This window comes from Scleropages formosus, chromosome 5 (genome assembly GCF_900964775.1).
Source record: "Scleropages formosus chromosome 5, fSclFor1.1, whole genome shotgun sequence".
Taxonomy (NCBI): domain Eukaryota; kingdom Metazoa; phylum Chordata; class Actinopteri; order Osteoglossiformes; family Osteoglossidae; genus Scleropages; species Scleropages formosus.
Genome location: NC_041810.1, coordinates 6,329,036 through 6,348,076, shown reverse-complemented (window position 1 = coordinate 6,348,076; position 19,041 = coordinate 6,329,036). Strand labels below are relative to the sequence as shown.

Sequence of the window (19,041 nt, the reverse complement as noted above, 5' to 3'; positions counted from 1 at the left end):
ACTAACCCTAACTTGTTCCACTAAAAATTACCCAGCTTTTACAACGGGCAAATAGTTGCAGGTAGCTTAATGTTGTAAGTGACTTTGGAGAAAAGCATCAGGTAAATGAATAAATATGAAAACTTTAATATTTGCTATGAATGGTAAAATCACCACAAAAACAGTAATGTGGTTATTATATCCATCAGACATTGTAACTGTGCCTTTAGGGACAGAAATTTATACAGAAAATTCTTGGTTTAGTCACTGTCTTTACTGACCTAATTAAACAAAGACAAGCTTAACAGTATTTTCAAAAAATTCAAAACACATTCTATTACAAAGGGGAGTGTGTTAGTCTGCATTTTATTTTATGAAAATACTAACAACACATAAAATGTTTGTGGACATTAGCAAGATTTCAGGACTGTCAGCCTTCAAGGATTAAATTTCTATTATATTAGGTAAATGAACTGTAACCTGGAAAAAACAAAACAAAAATTAAACCGTATCTTCCTGACGACAACATTATTCTTGATCATACAATCATACCATCACCACGCAGGCAGTACACATTACCGCACTGGTTGCTAACATATACAATTTTCATTAAAACTATGTGTATACAGGCAGACCCCGGATTACAGACGAGTTCCGTTCCTAAGTCTGTCGAGTCAAATTTGCACGCAAGTCGGCTAATTGTAGATTTCATCGGGACAGAGCCTTTTAGATGCTCCACCGTTTTCGCTTCGTCCTTTAAAATTGTCCCGACCGTTGACCGACTGTAGCCGAACGCTTTTCCAATGTTCGCTGGCGTTTCACCTTTTTCCGACCTCTTTAGTTTCAGCTGTGATCGTTCTCCTTTTCTTTGATGCATCACCATCACTTGTATCACATTTACTCTTTGGTGCCATGGTTACGAGAGTAAAATGACAAAAAAATTAAAGCCAAACAGTAACACTTAACAGTAACGTGGTCCGACTGAAAAGAAGAAAGTCTTTGTCCTACCTCGGGCTCACATGCCAACGAACCGCTGTAGACGTGCGATGTTTTGAAGTACGTCGTAAAGTTGCTTCCGTTTGTCATTATCGATCAATGTATCTTAACTCAAATTTTTAAAATAACAGGTTTTATGGGAGGTTGTTCGTAACTACGGGTTGTACGTAAGCCGGATGTTTGTAACCTGGGGACCGCCTGTATTTTATCGATTTAGTCCAATATATTGTCACACATATTACAATCTTCTGCATGTTGATATAAATTACTTTGGCAAAAAACAAAATATGTATGTCTACACAACCATGGCATGGCTCTCTAAACATGACGCACACATTGCAGTTGTGTCTATGTGTTATATGAGACTGTTTGCATATATAGTTGTAACTACCTTATGGGGCTCATGTTGTAAGGAAGATACTTAGATGACCAGAATGAACCGTTTCCTATTCCTATCACACACAAACTCAAAAAACAGTAACTTCTCTGAAATATCTACCAAAGAAATAGCTGAAATGCATAATAGAAGTGCCAACATTTATTTATTATTAAATAAATAGTATTTGTATTTATATTAGTTGGATCAACCCAATTTCCGTGTCTTTCAGCACAGTAACACGTCTGAAGTGCAGTGTATATTGCGCTGGCTGCTGAATGCAGTTACCAGTGTAATTAAAATTATCTTTACCAACTTTACAGTCATACGCCATACGTGTCGTTTGCTTTGATGACGTAGAAAAAGTTTAACGCGAGCAGCCGATATTGCCATCTTTATCAACTGTATGTGCGTTGTGTGTGTTGTTTACTGACCTGAGATGGAGTTTTGCAAATGTTCACAGATGCAAAGAGAGGCAAGTGCCAATTTATGTAAAACGTTCCATAGTACAAGTTTGCAGTAAACCGGAAATATTTCGTATAGAAATCATCGAGAAGTAGATTATGTGCTTTTAGATGTCCAAAGAGGCGTGCAGGCAAAGTGCTGTTCATGAGACAGTTCCAACCCGGGTCCTACAGCGGCCTGTTAAAAACAGAAGTGGCGAGATGAACAAAATGAAATCAAAATAAGACACTGCTTCCTGAGTATATTCAGAAATATTCCAGAGTAACAGTATTTGAATGTAACCATATGTAAACTAGAAAAATGTAAAATTTTGTAGGTTTCCCTTTTCAATACTTTTTTTTTTTTTTTTTTTAAAACATTCTTCTAAATCTCCTCCCCCCCCCCCCCCATTTTCCGTCGACATTCTCTGAAAAAAAGCCAGCAAAGCCCAAGTTTTACAAGGAGGCTCTGAAATATCCGTCATCACTCCAAGAAACATGTGGTGTTCGGTGCCTCACTTTAACCAGCACTTGGGGAAATGTTTTCACAGTCTGAATAGAGCTATAAAACCCCAGAGGTCAGGAAGACCATGCTGGTGGGAAACAAGCAGCATCCAAAAAAGTGACCAGAGCTATAAATGAGACTTGGCCATGTCTGTGTAATAGCTAGGCTGGAAGAGCATGCATTTTTTCCACCATTGTTGGTGCGGCAGAGGCACGATCTCGGGCTTAAGCCTTGAAGGGATAATATAGCTAAAGACAACAAAAAAGCAGCGTTACCATGGGGTGCATGCAATTTCCAGCCAGAGGCATGTTTAAGTTCAGCACACAGTACTCCGTTTTCTTTTGTTAAATAAGGGAGAACTACCATTTAAGGAAGGATGCATTGTTCTTTTTACCATGCTGCATCTAACCCTAAATTACAGAGTAAGTATGCAATCATCATACCTAATACCACAGCTGGGTTGGTCCCCCCTAAAGTCCCCCAGTAAATCAAAGAGGGGTTTAAAAAAAATAAATAGATAAAAAAAAAAAATAATTTCACGTTTGGAATTTAGGACACAACTGGGTGTATCATTATTGATGAAAAATCACACTATACACTCGGAACACTTTTCACACTTGGCAATCCATGACGTGTTGCCTAAAGGCAACTTGAGGTGAGCACTTGAGGAAGAATCCCAAGTCCCTTTCTGACCTCCAGCCAGGGTTCCAGCAGCCTTCAGTGAATTCTCAGCTTCTGTAAGTGCTCAAACATGGCCCCCAGGGCCCAGCTGGTCTCCACACTGTTCACCTTTTTTGTGAGCTGCACAGTTGGAAGACAGTATGGCCACAATGAGCATCAACTGCTTTAAGGGACCCTTTTACATTTACCAAAGTGACTTACGATGTTACACTTATTACAGTCATATAGCTGGGTAATTTTTACTGGAGAGATTTAGGGCGAGTACTTTTCTCAAAGGTACTACAGCTGGAGGTGGGGATCAAACCTGCAAGCGTTGGATCCAAAGGCAGTAACCCCAAACACCCGTCCCTAATTTGAAGCAACTCCTCATACCGCACCATGGCCTGGCTCACCTGCAGCAGCGTACTGTCCTTGAAGCCAAAGCCCTCCTTCAGCAGGGCTGTGATGTAGGTGAGGTCCATACACAGAAAGGGGTTGAGGGGATGATACTTGGACATTCTGTTGCACACTAAAGAGAAGAGAAAGTGGGACATTTTTTTTTTTTTTTTTTTTTTTTGGTCTTAGCTGAGCCCACATGACATGCAAAGTAACACTTTTATACCTCTGGACATATTACTGGGAAAACTCAGATTAACTATCCGAAATCCATTTCCCTAACCCTTATGCTTCTCATGTCTAACAAAAGCACTTGTCTCACATAGGAAGAAAAAAAGAAGACTGTCTGCAGAAACCCACAAGAAATTCACCAGCATCCTTCTCCTCTGAAGGACTCTTTCATAAGATGATTCACGCTTTAGATATGTGACTTCAGACTAGTGAGCTCATTGTGGTGGCCAGAAACTCTTTTCAGCAATTTGTTGTTTTTTTTTTAAATCATATAGCCAACCTTTTATTTTTAATCTGTATCTCACTGTCTACTTGCACAATTGTACTTGTCTGGGTGTGGTATTCACCTATTTCAGAGCTGTTCCACTATCACTACCTTGTTATATAGTTGCATGCAAAAGTTTGAGCACGCCTGGTCCAAAGACAATTTAAAGAAAGGGGGGGGGGGGGGGGGGGGGGGGGGGGAGGAGTCCTACAGGAACAAACAAACATTTTTGTGAATTTCAGTGCACAAATTTACCAGATTGGAAAATTATATATATTACATACAGTATATCTATATTAATATGTATATATACACACACTCGCCGGCCACTTTATTAGGTACACCTGTTCAACTGCTCGTGAACGCAAATATTTAATCAGCCCATAACATGGCCTCAATGCATTTAGGCATGTAGACATGATCAAGACGATCTGCTGAAGTTCAAACTGAGCATCTGAATGGGGAAGAAAGGTGATTTAAGTGACTTTGAACGTGGCATGGTTGCTGGTGCCAGACGGGCCGGTGTGAGTATTTCAGAAACTGCTGATCTACTAGGATTTTCACGCACAACCATCTATAGGGTTTACAGAGAATGATCAGAAAAAGAAAAATATCCAGTGAGCGGCAGTTCTGTGGGCAAAAATGCATTGTTAATGCCAGAGGTCAGAGGAGAATGGCTAGACTGGTTTGAGCTAATAGAAAGGCAACGGTAACGCAAATAACAACTCGTTACAACCGAGGTATGCAGAAGAGCATCTCTGAACGCACAACACGTTGAACCTTGAAGCAGATGGGCTACAGCAGCAGCAGACCACACCGGGTGCCACTCCTGTCAGCTAAGAACAGGAAACTGAGGCTACAATTCACACGGGATCACCAAAATTGGACAATAGAAGATTAGAAAAACGTTGCCTGGTCTGATGAGCCTCGATTTCTGCTGCAACATTCAGATGGTAGGGTCAGAATTTGGTGTGAAAGAATGGATCCATCCTGCCTTGTATCAACAGTTCAGGCTGGTGGTGGTGGTGTAATGGTGTGGGAGGTATTTTCTTGGCACACTTTGGGTCCCGTAGTACCAACTGAACATCGTTTAAACACCACAGCATACCTGAGTATTGCTGCTGACCACATCCATCCCTTTATGACCACAGTGTACCCATCTTCTGATGGTTACTTCCAGCACGATAACGCGCCATGTCACAAAGCTCGAATCATCTCAAACTGGTTTCTTGAACATGACAATGAGTTCACTATACTCAAATGGCCTCCACAGTCACCACATCTCAATCCAATAGAGCACCTTTAGGATGTGGAAGAACGGGAGAGTCATATCATGGATGTGCAGACTTTGGACCAAAGTCTCTGAGGAATGTTTCCAGCACCTTGTTGAATCTATGCCACAAAGAATTAAGGCAGTTCTGAAGGCAAAGGGAGTCCGACCCAGTACTAGCAAGGTCTACCTAATAAAGTGGCCAGTGAGTGTACGTATGCATTATAATATAGGGTAAGTACCTTTACAATAAAATGTTATATAACAACATTTCGCATGTGCAAAAGTTTGACCACCTGTCACAACATTTCCTGCCACCAACTAGCAGCATTTTTGCTTTAGGACTTTTGTTCCCACTCTTCCTTCCAATGCTTCCAATTCAGAAATATTCTTAGAATTTGCAGATTTTCAGTAACATTCCAGTTTATAACTTTGAGCATTTTCAAGAGCACAGCTCAAGGCAGGGTCCCTTCTGGGGCATGAAGTTAATACTACGAGTCTTCAGCCATTATTCTACCTGCTTAAGAAACCAGCTGACTGTTGACGCATCCTAGAGAACTGCTGGAAAGAACATTTGATCCAAAAAGACTGACATTTTCAAAACTGCATTCGCACAAGTGAGACTCCTCACCTTCTTTGGCTTTCTTTTTAAACTCTTTGACCTCCACAGCACCACCTCGGCTGCCATCTGAAACACAGCAACAGCATATTACAGAATCGCATTGCTGTTCAGCAGCGAGTGTGTGAAAATGTGACTTTTCAGCACGAACACGCGACTGAGCAGACAGAGCCTTGTATACTTCAATTTACGTAAAGCATCCGAGAAGTTGTTACAGGAAAGAAGAGCAACGCACCGGCACGGAAAGATGTCAATGTGCGATTAAGAGGATCGTCTCAGCCTGAGATTACAGACACGCGACTGGCTCTACAAGCAACGAACAAACACTATTTCACAGTTTCTGTGTCTGTGGTTTCAGCATGCAGCAGCAAGAGCTCTTATGAGAGCAGGAAGTCTTCTCCAGCATGTGGTTTTGCTCACCAATGAGGCCTGAATCCACAGCCCGGTCAAAGTAATAAGAGAAGGCATAAAAAATGCTGTTCCCTTTAATTTCATATGGCTGGTGCACAACGTCTTTGATGACTTTCAGGACCTCCTGGTAGCAAAGTTTGTAGCCACTATATCCTGCAACAAAATCAAACGTACAAAAAATTATTTAAAAAAAAAAAATTCAAAAAAAAAAATTCACGTGTGATATCCAGACAGCATGCAAAAGAATGAGTGTAAAGGTATTTTATTCTCTAATCTTTTGAACACAAAATCTTTCATCGATATTAGTGCAGTGGAGCTATTGTAAATTTTCTTATTAGGATGTTTCTGCTAATTTTCTTGATGGGGGGGAAAAAAAGCAACATTTTTTGTGCATTTTCCAGGGGGGACATGTTTCCTACTGTAATTATGTTGACGTTTCAGTATTGACATGTTTGTTACACATAAAATTTTTTCTTGGCGACAAAAAAAAAATTTCAAAATTTATAATTTGTATTATAAATTTATAACAAAATTATAAATTAAATTTTCAACATGAAAAAAAACTGTGCAACAGAAATCTTAGTTTATTATAAATTTAGAAATTTGAATTTAAAATTAGATATATAATTAATTTGCCCTCTGTAACAACATTATGACACAATGCCCAGATGGAGCGGGTGGCCACTGACACTTAGACCCCCCGAAAAGGCCGATTTTTCTCCCTTTCTTTGTGCCGGGGACTTTTTGTTTCTCTCATCATCAGCCTCTTACTATCTTGTTTGTATTTATTCTTCAGTGCTCTATGAAAATAAAGGGAATAGAATTATTTCCTGTTAAAGAGCTGCAACTGCAGAGCAACATCAACTGTCTTATGAAAGCAAGACATCGCTGTCACTGACAGCACATCAGTCCCGTGGGGCGAAGTGCCCACGATGCTCACTGCACAAACGTGGAATCTCTCATCTTTAAGGCACACGACTACATGACTGTGGCGTACACACTTTTCTTTACTTGTAGCGTTAACTCTCAATTCCACTTCCCCTAAATACAGGGTTTGCACACCACTGCCATTTAGAAAGTGTGTCTAATTAAGGATTCTAGACACATTATGTAGCTGAAAGTTATTTATTTGCATAGGTCAGCAGAACTTTCTTTTTCTAATCCCATAAAGTGTATCTTAAAGTGTGGTTTCTAGATTTTTGGGGAACCAATGTATTGTTATTTTAGGTTGCAGGAGGTAGTGTCCTTGGAGGGGGGGGTAGGGGGGATTGTAAAAGCTAAATATTTCCATACGACCTGACTGAATTTAAAACAGTTTCAGGGCAGGTAGCGTGTTCATGCTCATTTTGGACAATCACACAGAATTCAAACAAGACTCCCCTACCCACAAAGGTGGAAAGGTATGAAATTCTACTATTTTGAGGTACGGATTTAAAATCTTTGCTAGATCAACAGTTCTTACCGTCCGAGTTTCCACTGACAGTGTAGGTAAGCCCACCGAAGGTCCAGTCCCCTCGAAACTGCTTGGGCAGGCATGAGCTTTTGAAAACTTTTCCTATTGTTTCTGGGGAGCAAAATAGAATCCATCAAGGCTATACACACCTTAGATCTCAAGGTTTGTCAACAGGAAAGGTCTGGTGCAATTACTGGGTTCAGAAAAAGGATTTTTTTTTTTTTTTTTTTTTAATAAATCTACCTACCAATTGATGACACTAAAAGATGTGGCAAGATGGTAATGTATGCAAAGATCGAGGCACTGGTAGATCCTACTGCCTGAAACTGCTTTCCAGAAACCATTGTGAGCTACCTGAACTTTAGGGCTTCTTGACCATTCTACACAGTTCCATTATCCAAGATCTCTGGAATCTGAGCAACTATTTAGATTTCACAATTATAGAATCTGCTTTTAATCCACCACAGATGTTTTGCAATTCTTTAATTGGAGGGTGGGGGGGGAAAAAAAAAAAAAAAAAAATTAATTATAATTTCATCATATAGAAATGTGCTGGGTTATCCTATTACTCACCTGGAAGCAGGGGTAGAGGACTAGCTGCCTGATTACACATAATCCCTTACTAGCAAGATTTCCACACTATAATGTTGTGCAATAATGTAATGGCATATATATGGAATACACACACACACACACACACACACACACAGTTTCAGAACCGCTTGTCCCATACGGGGTCACGGGGAACCGGAGCCTAACCCGGCAACTCAGGGCGTAAGGCTGGAGGGGGAGGGGACACACCCAGGACGGGACGCCAGTCCGTCGCAAGGCACCCCAAGCGGGACTCGAACCCCAGACCCACCGGAGAGCAGGACTGTGGTCCAACCCACTGCGCCACCGCACCCCCGATATATGGAATACATTTGCCAAATAATTCATTATGGACGTAGCTAACATTTTACAAGCTAAATGTTAATAAATTAATTAAAAATTTTAAATTAAAAGTATTACGTAATTTTTTTTCCCCGTTTGTCACCTGGTTTTTATTTTTATACTGGCCGGTTGGTTTACTTACAGCTTAATAATTACATAGCTATCGTCGTAATTTAACGTATAGCCAATGTTTTATTTTTATTATGCCTCCGATCCATTACGTTCAGCACTCTGAGTCACTACATGACAAGAGCACTCGATAAAAATACATTGAGCAGAATAGAATTTTATAGTTTATGGAAGATTAGCTCATTGCCCAGTATACACACTTGTGCAATATAATTATATATCATGTAAAAGTCTATAGATGTTCGCTATAGTCTGCTAATTCAAAAAAAGTATTTTTAAAGCCCATTGGAAATTTGGATTTTGCATATCTCCCGACTCCATTAACACATAAACACAGAGTCTCAGACTGGATTGATTTTGAGGAATTAGTCCAACTAGAGAATGAGGTTCCTACCTTTATTCTAAATTTATTTTAAAAAAGTGGCGCAGACATAAATTTCAGGATAGAGCGGGAAGTGATCCACGGGGCGACCATGAAAGGCGCAAAGGCCTCTTCAAGAGCTTGGAGTTTTTAAGAGTAGAATGTGTTCTCAGAAGGGTCTCTGAGAACAGTGTACAGGCAAACACTGCGATGTCTTCATTCTCTCCGTTAAGACCCATAGCTACAAAACATATGTGTGAAATAGGCGGGTTTAAGTGCACTGAGCAAGACGAGTGCAAGTACACAGCCATATAATATTACAGAGTAATAAATGAAACTGCATTGTTATGTTGTATTATGACAACTAATGGTAACTATTAAAAGTAATTGTGTCCATTTTAATGGTGATTTTTTTTGCATAAATGGGTGCCAGTTCTGGAGCCCAGGAGCACATAAAAGTTTTACCATTGAATCTAATAGTCATTATGACCTTGGCTTAGGAGAATTCACCTTACAAAGGGTGTTTTTTTTTTTTTTTTTTTTTTTTTTTTTCGGGATCACATGACCCTCGACAGGCAGGGAAACACTCTACGGTGGTTTCAACTTAGCAAATGTTAGTTCTCTCTTCATATGCTTCAAATTTGCTTCCAAATTATTTCAAACGCTGTGTACAAATGCAGATTACAACAGACACTGATAAACATACCTTCATTTCCCAAGGCCCCCAGGGAAGCCAGCCGAGCGACTTTAAGTCCATTTCCCAGGTAGCTAAGTGGAACAGGGTTAGTAACAAATGAACCAAAGGGCCAGTTATCAGTATATGAAATAAACACAAATGTGCACTATTTTGCTCTCATGAGTTGATCGGGCACATTTTTATCAAGCGACCATTTAGTGACTGTATGAGAGCAGTAAAACAGCTGAAATCTTAAATGAACCAGAAAAAATAAAAGGTGATGCAATTATGGGACACACACACAGGTTTTCACAACACTGACAAAATGTTCATCACACCTAAATGAGGGTTTCTCAGCCTTTTCCCCCACTAAAGTCCTCCTGGGACATCCAAGGACAACATAAGAGCTTTAATAAATAGCAGCACTATGTGTGAAATCTTACAGCCTAGTCACTTACAAACATATTAGTTAATACTGCAAAACTGGTTACATTTTCAAAAAAATTACTCTCAGCTGACAGTGGAATTCTGGGTCACTGTGCACACAATCCAGTTCCAGTTGCAATGGTCATTTCCATACTTTAATTTATTTAATAAAAATAAATAAATAAACACAAATCCCAGAGAGCTTTGAACAGCACGGTCCATAGGATGGCTGGTGTATTATTATAGAATTAAAAAATAAAATTAAATAAAGTTGTATCTCTTGTGTCAAAGATACAGAAACCACAAAATACTGGTCCAACAAGAGTGAATGACAAAAACCAAATGTGACAAGTAACTGGCTAACTGACAGTTTCTTCTGCCAACTTGCTCAAGAGTTACAACTTTAATTTTATTTTTTAATTGCCCAAGTGCAAAAACAGGGTTTATGTGACTTATGTGACTCAATGATAAGCACCTCCTTATAATTATATTTGTTCATCACTTTTTATACGCTGTTTGAACGTCACTTGGGGGACAAGATCTTAAACTTCGAGCTACGTTTTTTCATTGAAAAGGTGCGTTTCTCTAAAGCAGATCACTAGCCTGTACCTGGGTATATTTTAGCTTACCATCAGTAAAGGTGAAATAATTTTCAACTAACAAATTCATCATACTTGAAGAAAAAGAACACGTACTCTTGCTCAAGGAAGCAATGCCATTAGCTGCCAAAGAAAAAGTCCCTCATCAACTATCATAGTGGTTTACCTGCGAGTGTAGAGCTTGTAAGTGGTATTGAACATGTTGAATGTAGCAACGTGGTCAGCAGGAGCTGTCTGAATGGTTTTCTACAAACATAGAAATTAATAAATTAAATTAATAAATAGGAAGGAAAAAAAAAAAAAAAAAAACTAATCTGCTACTGATACAATAATAAAAGCAAAAGTGGCAGCAAAATAAAGGAACATTTCACTTACCTCCGATTTAGGAAGGAAAGTAATTTGGGTTGAACCTCCCCCTAAATCCAGGATGCCTACAGTCCTCCTCGTGTTGGCATACAGGTGGCCTAAAATGCAAACACTAAGAGTCAGCTCAAAAAAGAAAGAAAAAAAAAAAAAAAAGACGTATAACAATGAAATGGCTGGCTGTACACTAGATACTTTAACTCGCCAAAAACGTTCAATTTAGAGATAATAAGTAAAAGCAGTACACATTTTAGCAGAGAACCTCCTGGATTACAATCAGAAGGAAGGGACGTCCTCCAACTACCGCAAGATTAGCAGCTCCCCACTTTCTGTACTTTACATGCTCATTGTTGGCAACTCACCACTTTTCATACTGCAGTGGTTAAAGTAACAGATTCATCTCGGGCAGCACGGTGGCACAGCGAGTAGCGCTGCTGTCTCACAGCGCCTGAGTGGTGTGAGAGGATGTGGGTTTGATTCCTCCTCACTATGTGTAGAGTTTGCATGTTCTCCCCATGTCTGCATGGTTGTGCTCTGGTTTCCTCCCAAAGACAAGCTGTTCAGGTTCACTCATGGTATGTAAGTGACAGAGAGTATGTGTGTTTCACTAATGTATAGATGAGTGATCCATTGTAAGTAGTGTATCTAGCAGTGTAAACTACTACAGCAAATAAGGTGTGTGGGCTGATAGCAACACTACATAGAGTTCATTGGAAGTCGCTTTGGACAAAAGTGTCTACTAACTAAATAAATGTAAATCTAGGAGAAGAATTCTCAAACTAATCATATAAGGGATCCAGGCAGCATCTAACTCTACAAAATCGATGCCGCAGTGATTTTATTATAGTTAGTAAACACCAAGTGGAATAAATTGCTCTCGAAATGAAGCATTACCCCTGTCCAGTAGATCTAGGAATGGCCCTATACAAAAGTAAAAACTTTAAATGAAAGAAGTAATAGTTGTTCTACTGAACTTGCCATCAGTAGCGTGAAGATTCAAATATCAGAAGAGAAATTGCTCTCGTGCTTTTAAGAAAGGTGCTATAAGATATTTAGTTATGTAAATTCTTGTTTTTAACAAAATCTACTAGAAGGATCAACAAGCATACTACTGAGGGGGTTGGTCACATTTTATAAGTATAAAAGAGTAAACCATACTTTAAAACTCTGACAATCTACAACAAAACTGATAATACAAGCCAGAAATTAATATTTTGCATTAGGTTAAATACTATCCTTACTCTTAAACTGGTGCTCTAAATAAAATTCGATAACTATTATCAAATATAAATTCAAAACAAAGCATTATGGGGCAGCAGGTGGCATAGTGGTTACGACTGGACTCCTAATCTGAAGGTCCCAAGTTCAAATCCTCACTCAGTAGCACCGAGTAAAGCGATTATCCTGAACTGCTCCAGTTAAAATACTGTGCTGTACAAGTTGAGGCATCACTGAAAAGTTCTTTGTCTAAAACTGAGTCACCCTGAACAAGAGCATAAACTAAAGGAAGATAAATATTTACATTTAGCTGATGCCTTTCTTCACAGCAACTTACAATTATTTACCCATTTACACAGCTGGGTAATTTTACTGGAGCAATTTAGGGTAAGTACCATGATCAAGAGTGGTACAGCAGCAGGTGAGATTCGAACAGGCAGCAGCTCTAACCACTACGTGATCAGCTCCAAAATGTACTTTACCTGTCAGAAAGTTTACTGTGACCCAGGCGAGTATTCCTGTTAAAAAGGAAAAGAAGAAAGTCACAAAAAAACACTTTAGGCAGCACTAAAAATTAAACGATGATTGAATAAAATACAAATAAATGACTAATTAATGTGTCATGTGTATGTGTATGTGTGTGACTAATTAAACGGTCACTTGCACTGGAGGAATATGACCTAATGACAAATTGAACCCATTTCACAAAAAGGGATGAAGGAGGAATGAGGAGCAACACCGAAAATGACTCATTGCAGCAAAGGCGATTGATCAATATGCATCTACTATATGGGGTCCGAAAACCGGAACCGTTGCTTCACGTAACGTGTCACGCTTGCTTAGAGTGAAGTTGTTTTCATGTAAACAAGGAGGGCGGCATGCATGCGGGCTGTGGATATGTCCTCAGTGCAGAAAATGGGTGGAAATGCTGACAAACTGATGCAACTGCACGTTGAGGTGATGCACATTCTTGGAGACTGACTCAAGGTGCGAGCGTGACGCAACATCAATAGCATTTCGCTTCTCGGTCCTCGCGGAGCTTCGTTTTTCCTTCCACAACCAACACATATCCCCTTCCATTAGGTACCGGGGTAGGCAAGCCTGGTCCTGGAGAGCATCTGCTCTAGCTCTTCGACAAGCGTCCGCCTCAGTTATCACACACTGGCAGGAAAACTGCCTCCTCCAGAAAGAGCTCATTGAGGATCACACATAAGATCATGATGGGAGCTTTAGATACAGGATCAAGCTTGGTTAGATGTGTACCTTCGCTTGTCCCTTCCAGGATTCCAACACTATCGCTTGGCACGAAGAAAGGGGAATCATCAAACACTTCTTGGACCTAATGGGGAAAAAAATGCTAGTTACAAAAAAAAAAAAAAAACTTACATTCTTTTATGAATAATTAATACTTACAACAAAACTGTAGAAACATCTGGTTATCTTAGATGACCGCAACGTACGGTGACACTCACGGTGTCTAATGGAACCGTGAACCGAAACACGGCGACGAGATGCGAGAAATGCAGACGGCGCTGGAGCAGAGCTGTACGTAAGAGTCGGAGGCTCTTCTCCATCCTTACCTTAGTAAGTAAAACATGAGCCTTGTCCTGCGGGAGCAGTCGGAGTCCCGCAGTCGCCCTCAGGACCACTGGAGTTGACGGCCACATCACACGAGGTACGGTGTTCCTGGCTAACTTGAGCATCTGCCCCACTATGTCTGCAGCCTGCGAAGTGCAAAGTGAGTGGAAGCACAGGAGGTCTACACCGCTCGACCACATTTCAGTTTCACATTGCCCTAAGCGAGTCTCTCCACGTGTGCTGTCATGGTCTTCAAGATAGAAATGAAATACACACACACACACACATTTTCAGAACCGCTTGTCCCTCACGGGTGTGTCCCCTCCCCCTCCGGCCTTACGCCCTGTGTTGCCGGGTCGGGCTCCGGTTCCCCGTATGGGACAAGCGGTTCAGAAATGAAATATATAAAAAAAAAAAAAAAGTCAGAGGTTTAAAAGTAACGCCTTGCAAAAAGTAAAGGACCTACCTTTATGGGCATGTTTACATATGCAGATAAGCCAGGTTTCACCGAGTGGAACATTTCATTATCCAAAATTGGTAGTTCATCTTAAAGACATGAAAAATGCAAAGAATTTGGGTGTGAGACACTGCGTGAACTTCTGAACATTCGCACCATAAGCTTATCCGGTAAACGATAACAACAAGCAGTTTTACTATAAATAAAAGCGTAGCACATGACAAACTGAATAAATAAGTAAACATCCCTTACTTTTAATCTTCCTAGTTTAAAAAAAAAAAAAAAAGAAGCACTGTTTTCTATTATTTCGAAAATAAAAAAGCCAAACCTAGACTTACTGCTGCTCTTGCACGGAAGTGAATAGTGATTTTTACCACAGCTGCAAACGTTACACTGTGCTGTCATGCCAAGCCTTGGCGATAAGCAAGGGGCACACACCTGGGTGTTTCTGGATGAAGGTGTAGACATGAATGCGGGTCCCCGTGCTGCCAGCATCGAACATGATCCCATAGAAAATGTGGCTGCTGTTGGCTGGACGGAGCATGCTTGGCAGGATGCTCCTCCTGGGAGCAGGAAAATCAAAGTTGTACAACTTCGCTTTGGCAAAGAAAGCGCACGGGAAAGCCCACGGGAAAGCCCACAAGGTCATCATGGAAAGGAGCAAGAACTTCGAAGCCATCTTCATCTGGAGAAAGACCTCTGAGATGCTAGAGGTTCAGGTTCCTCGGTAAGGTGGCAGCAGTACGCTGAGAGGGAGAGGGAGATTATAGAGTAAAGCACCCTTCAGACAGTCCAGTCAATATTTATTGCATACATGGTGGGAGGAGCTTCCGAAGAGCCACACCCATAACACTCATTCACCAATCCCGTGAAGCACCAGCTAAACCGCTCTCGATCATCCTATTTTAAAGCCGCATATAAAACGTCCTTCTAAAAGTTGCCTTTTTTATGGTCTGGCAGCCAAAAAGATACAGTTAGGTGATAAATGCTATATTGCCACATACATGTTGTCTTATAAAAATAGACTGTTCTATTTTTAGCACAGAGTCTATTTCTAAAGAAAGCAGCGATTTCTTTAACTGTGTTCAGTTCATTTTAAATCAGGGAAAACAAAAAACCAGATAATTTCATAACTAAAAGAGCTGCTCAGGGCATCAAAGTTTTGAATTTTGTGCTGCCGGACTGTTCACAAGTTTGTCTTTTCGCTATAACACCCGTGTGAGGTCTTTCTCCTGCGAGTGTAGAGCTCCAGGAGCCCCAGTGCCTGTCCTGGAGAGTCCTGTTCAAGCCGTGGTGCGGTCACGGTGCGGTCTGGCCGCCGGGCAGTTAGGCAATGCGCTAGTTAACTCATGTTAAGACAAATGAGTCAATGACAGAGACCACAAGTCCAGTCAGCTCCAGCAAGACTGCTTGCCTGACACTTTTCCCGCACTTCGCCTAGTGGTATGGCACAGTGAGTTGGGCTGCTGTCTCACAGTGCCTGGGTGGTGTGAGAGGACATGGGTTCAATGCCCACTCAGTCTGTGTGGAATTTGCATGTTCTCTGTGTGGGTTTGCTCTGGTTTCCTCCCACAGTCCAAAGACATGCTGTTCAGGTTCACCCATAGTGTGAGAGTGACAGAGAGTGTGCGTGTGTTCCACTGATGTATGGATGAGTGACCCATTATAAGTAGTGTATATAGCAGTGTAAGTTACCACAGTGAATAAGGTATGTGGGCTGATAACACTACATAGTGCTTGTTGGAAGTCACACTGGAGAAAAACATCAGCTAAATAAATATTTATTTATATATTAATATTTATAAGATGAAATGGCAAAAAACTCTCTTTTCTACAACCCGCTCTTAATTTTTCCTTACCGTTTCTCATTTTCTTAACGCCTTCCTCAAGAGAGCAGCAGTGCCATGTCCCAGGATCAGTCTCTACATGCAAACCTGGATGAGTAACTTGAATTTAGAAACAGCTAACCCCACTCACACCCTGCAAAACAAGGTAAGTCAACCTCAGGTCTGTGGGCATGTCTTTGCACAGTCCAGAGTGGACAGAAAGCCCACTGACGGAGGCACCGCTACACACCCTGTATTCCTTGTTTTGAAGCTTTGTATATAATAATAGGAGTGTCATACTGTACGCGGCTTAAAAAGTTAGTAACGACCATAATAACCTATTTGTTTTGATGCTGGTAGTAGCCAAGTACCTGGTGGTGACATGGGAACCACCACCACCACCACCACCACCACCCACACAAAATGCTGGATCTCACCCCTAACCAAGGCCCACAGCAGCACCAGTGAGCTATGTTGCTGGGCGCCAATGACTGCATACCATTACCGGAAGGATGAGGGACCTTGGACCTGAATTTAGCTGCCATAGACTACACCTGTACAGGTCTTTGCTGTATTAGACATATCATCATATTGGTATACCTAGGAAAGGTGAGCAGCAACTGGTTAATTTTTCTCCATTTCTTCACTGTTGGGAGTTTTTTTTATTTTTTTATTTTTGCTTTTGTTTTCCCCTCCTCAACTGCCCTATATTAAACCATAACTTGATTTTCACATCTTGTAACACTGGACCATTCCCATTACCTTTGGCTCCTAGTGTTATCAGATATTTTTTTCAAGTTTACTTTTTAATTGTATTTTGATTTTAAATTCCAGGCCCATTCTACTTTCAAAAAAATATGTCTGCGGCAAAGCAAAAACAACCCGTGTTTCCACATTCAGATGTTTGCTGGCAGTAAGACACAGGCAAACAGAATATGGCTGTGGGACCGCTTTCGTTCTACTCGCCTCCATGGTGTTTAGGGATTTTTACCTGGCAAGCCTGCATGCTGATGACTGATGACAGACACCATACACAAAATATAGTGTACAGAAATTCTGTGGCTGCAGTCTTAGAAATAAAACGACCACAGCTTGAAAGGGACTTCATGAAGAACTTGATGAAGGACCACAGATGTCCACTGTTAACAATCACACTGTCATATTTAAATTTTTGGTATTTCAGCTGAAGTTTTTAAACTGTATCTACCTACGGAGGGGTGTGGTGGTGCAGCGGGTTTGGCCGGGTCCTGCTCTCTGGCGGGCCTGGGGTTCGAGTCCTGCTTGGGGTGCCTTGCGACGGACTGGCGTCCCGTCCTGGGTGTGTTCCCTCCCCCTCCAGCCTTGCGCCCTGTGTTGCCGGGTTAGGCTCTGGTTTGCCACGACCCTGCTCAGGACAAGCGTTTTCAGACAGTGTGTGTGTGTGTGTGTGTGTGTATGTGTGTGTGTGTGTGTGTCTCTACCTACAGTTATTTATAACCATAAACAATTAGGTTAACATTGTAAGTCACTTTGGAGAAAAGCATCAGATAAGGGAATACATGTCAATAAATGTATGTCATGTATCACTTACATGTTACCATTTGCTTATTTATTACCGCAAAACTTTGAGAGAATTTTGGCTCCATTAAAATATGGCGCCAATTATGCTGGTTAAATTATGAAATACTTTTGTGTTTAGAGATCCAAAGAAAAGAAAATAAGACATTTACACCAAGTTACTCGTTTGTGGGCAGCACTATTCAAAAGATACTTTGTCACCATATACAATTAAATTGTGTGGCAGCCCTCAGAACAGCAGCAGCAGAAAGAAGACGCAAGATAAATCAATAAATAAGAATTACATTAAAACGTTTAGGCGCACACACACAGAATCTATAACACTAACCATAAACTGAGTTATTTAGATCACAGCAAAGCTCATATAATAACCTGCAGCTCCCAGTAGGCACATGGTGGGAACCATGATTTAATATTAATTTCACCATTTTTGCACCCTGTTTGTGGCACGCGCACATTCGGATCTTACCGTTGGTATTTCTTCCATATTTACAGTAAACCTTCTGTCACACACACACGATTGTTACTGTATTCGTGCTTCCAAAAACGTTTATCTTGCACGTGCAAACGATACGTTTTGTACAAATACTGCTGTGAGGATAGTGATTATAAAATAATAAAGGAATAACTGTTTTATACTCACCTTGGGAATCCCGAGCGTAAAGAATTCTTGAAACGTTTATATTATTATACCTAAGACTTCATTATTTCACAAAAAACCCCACTATTATTTATTTTCAGTGTATCGCTCAATTTTCGGATGAAGGGATAAATAAATATACATACACCACAGTATATCATCAGAGCCACTATGTAATGACTTTACGTGTCATAAGACATAAAGTAAAACGCCTAATAGACATCAGCGAGCACTGGATTCAAAATACATTATTATATAATACATGATTTACATCGTATTGTGCTCTCGCAAAAAAAAAAAAAAATATATATACTGTTGGAACAGAACCAAACAAACAACTTGGCCAGTTAGTAAACGTCATGATCGTTTCACAACTCTGCCATGACCCGCGATGTAGAATAAATTCACACTAATGATCCAGTCGAGTGAATGCATTTCAAGCCTGTGCCTTATTAATCTGTAGCGCGCGCTCATACTGGCAGTTCGCGCTTATAGACGAAGCTCGATCGTTTCGCGACATTCGCTCTCGGTTCGTCGGCGGCGGCGAACGGCGAACGGCTCCTCGACCCCCCGCAGCGCCGCACAGCCGCGGCCTCTTCTTCTCTCGCCGGTCGGGGAGCGAACAGTCGAGCGCACTGCTGCCACCTAGTGTTGCACTGCCGGAAGTGTTTCAA

General features: G+C 40.8%; 1 protein-coding gene across 1 annotated transcript; it reads right to left on the bottom strand.

Moving 5' to 3' along the window:
- Positions 1-956: 956 nt before the first annotated feature.
- On the bottom strand, positions 957-17,399 carry LOC108930744 (ectonucleoside triphosphate diphosphohydrolase 5-like). Its single transcript, XM_018746148.2, has 16 exons — positions 17,378-17,399; positions 16,204-16,278; positions 14,783-15,090; positions 14,354-14,433; positions 13,890-14,033; positions 13,573-13,648; positions 12,792-12,827; positions 11,104-11,192; positions 10,895-10,974; positions 9,734-9,795; positions 7,614-7,715; positions 6,161-6,304; positions 5,753-5,809; positions 3,373-3,488; positions 2,993-3,100; positions 957-1,993 (listed from the first exon to the last, which is right to left on the bottom strand). Exons 3-15 carry the CDS (start codon positions 15,027-15,029, stop codon positions 3,017-3,019), a joined length of 1,317 nt encoding a protein of 438 aa, XP_018601664.2. The 5' UTR covers positions 15,030-15,090; positions 16,204-16,278; positions 17,378-17,399; the 3' UTR covers positions 957-1,993; positions 2,993-3,016.
- Between the last annotated feature and the right edge of the window lie 1,642 nt (positions 17,400-19,041).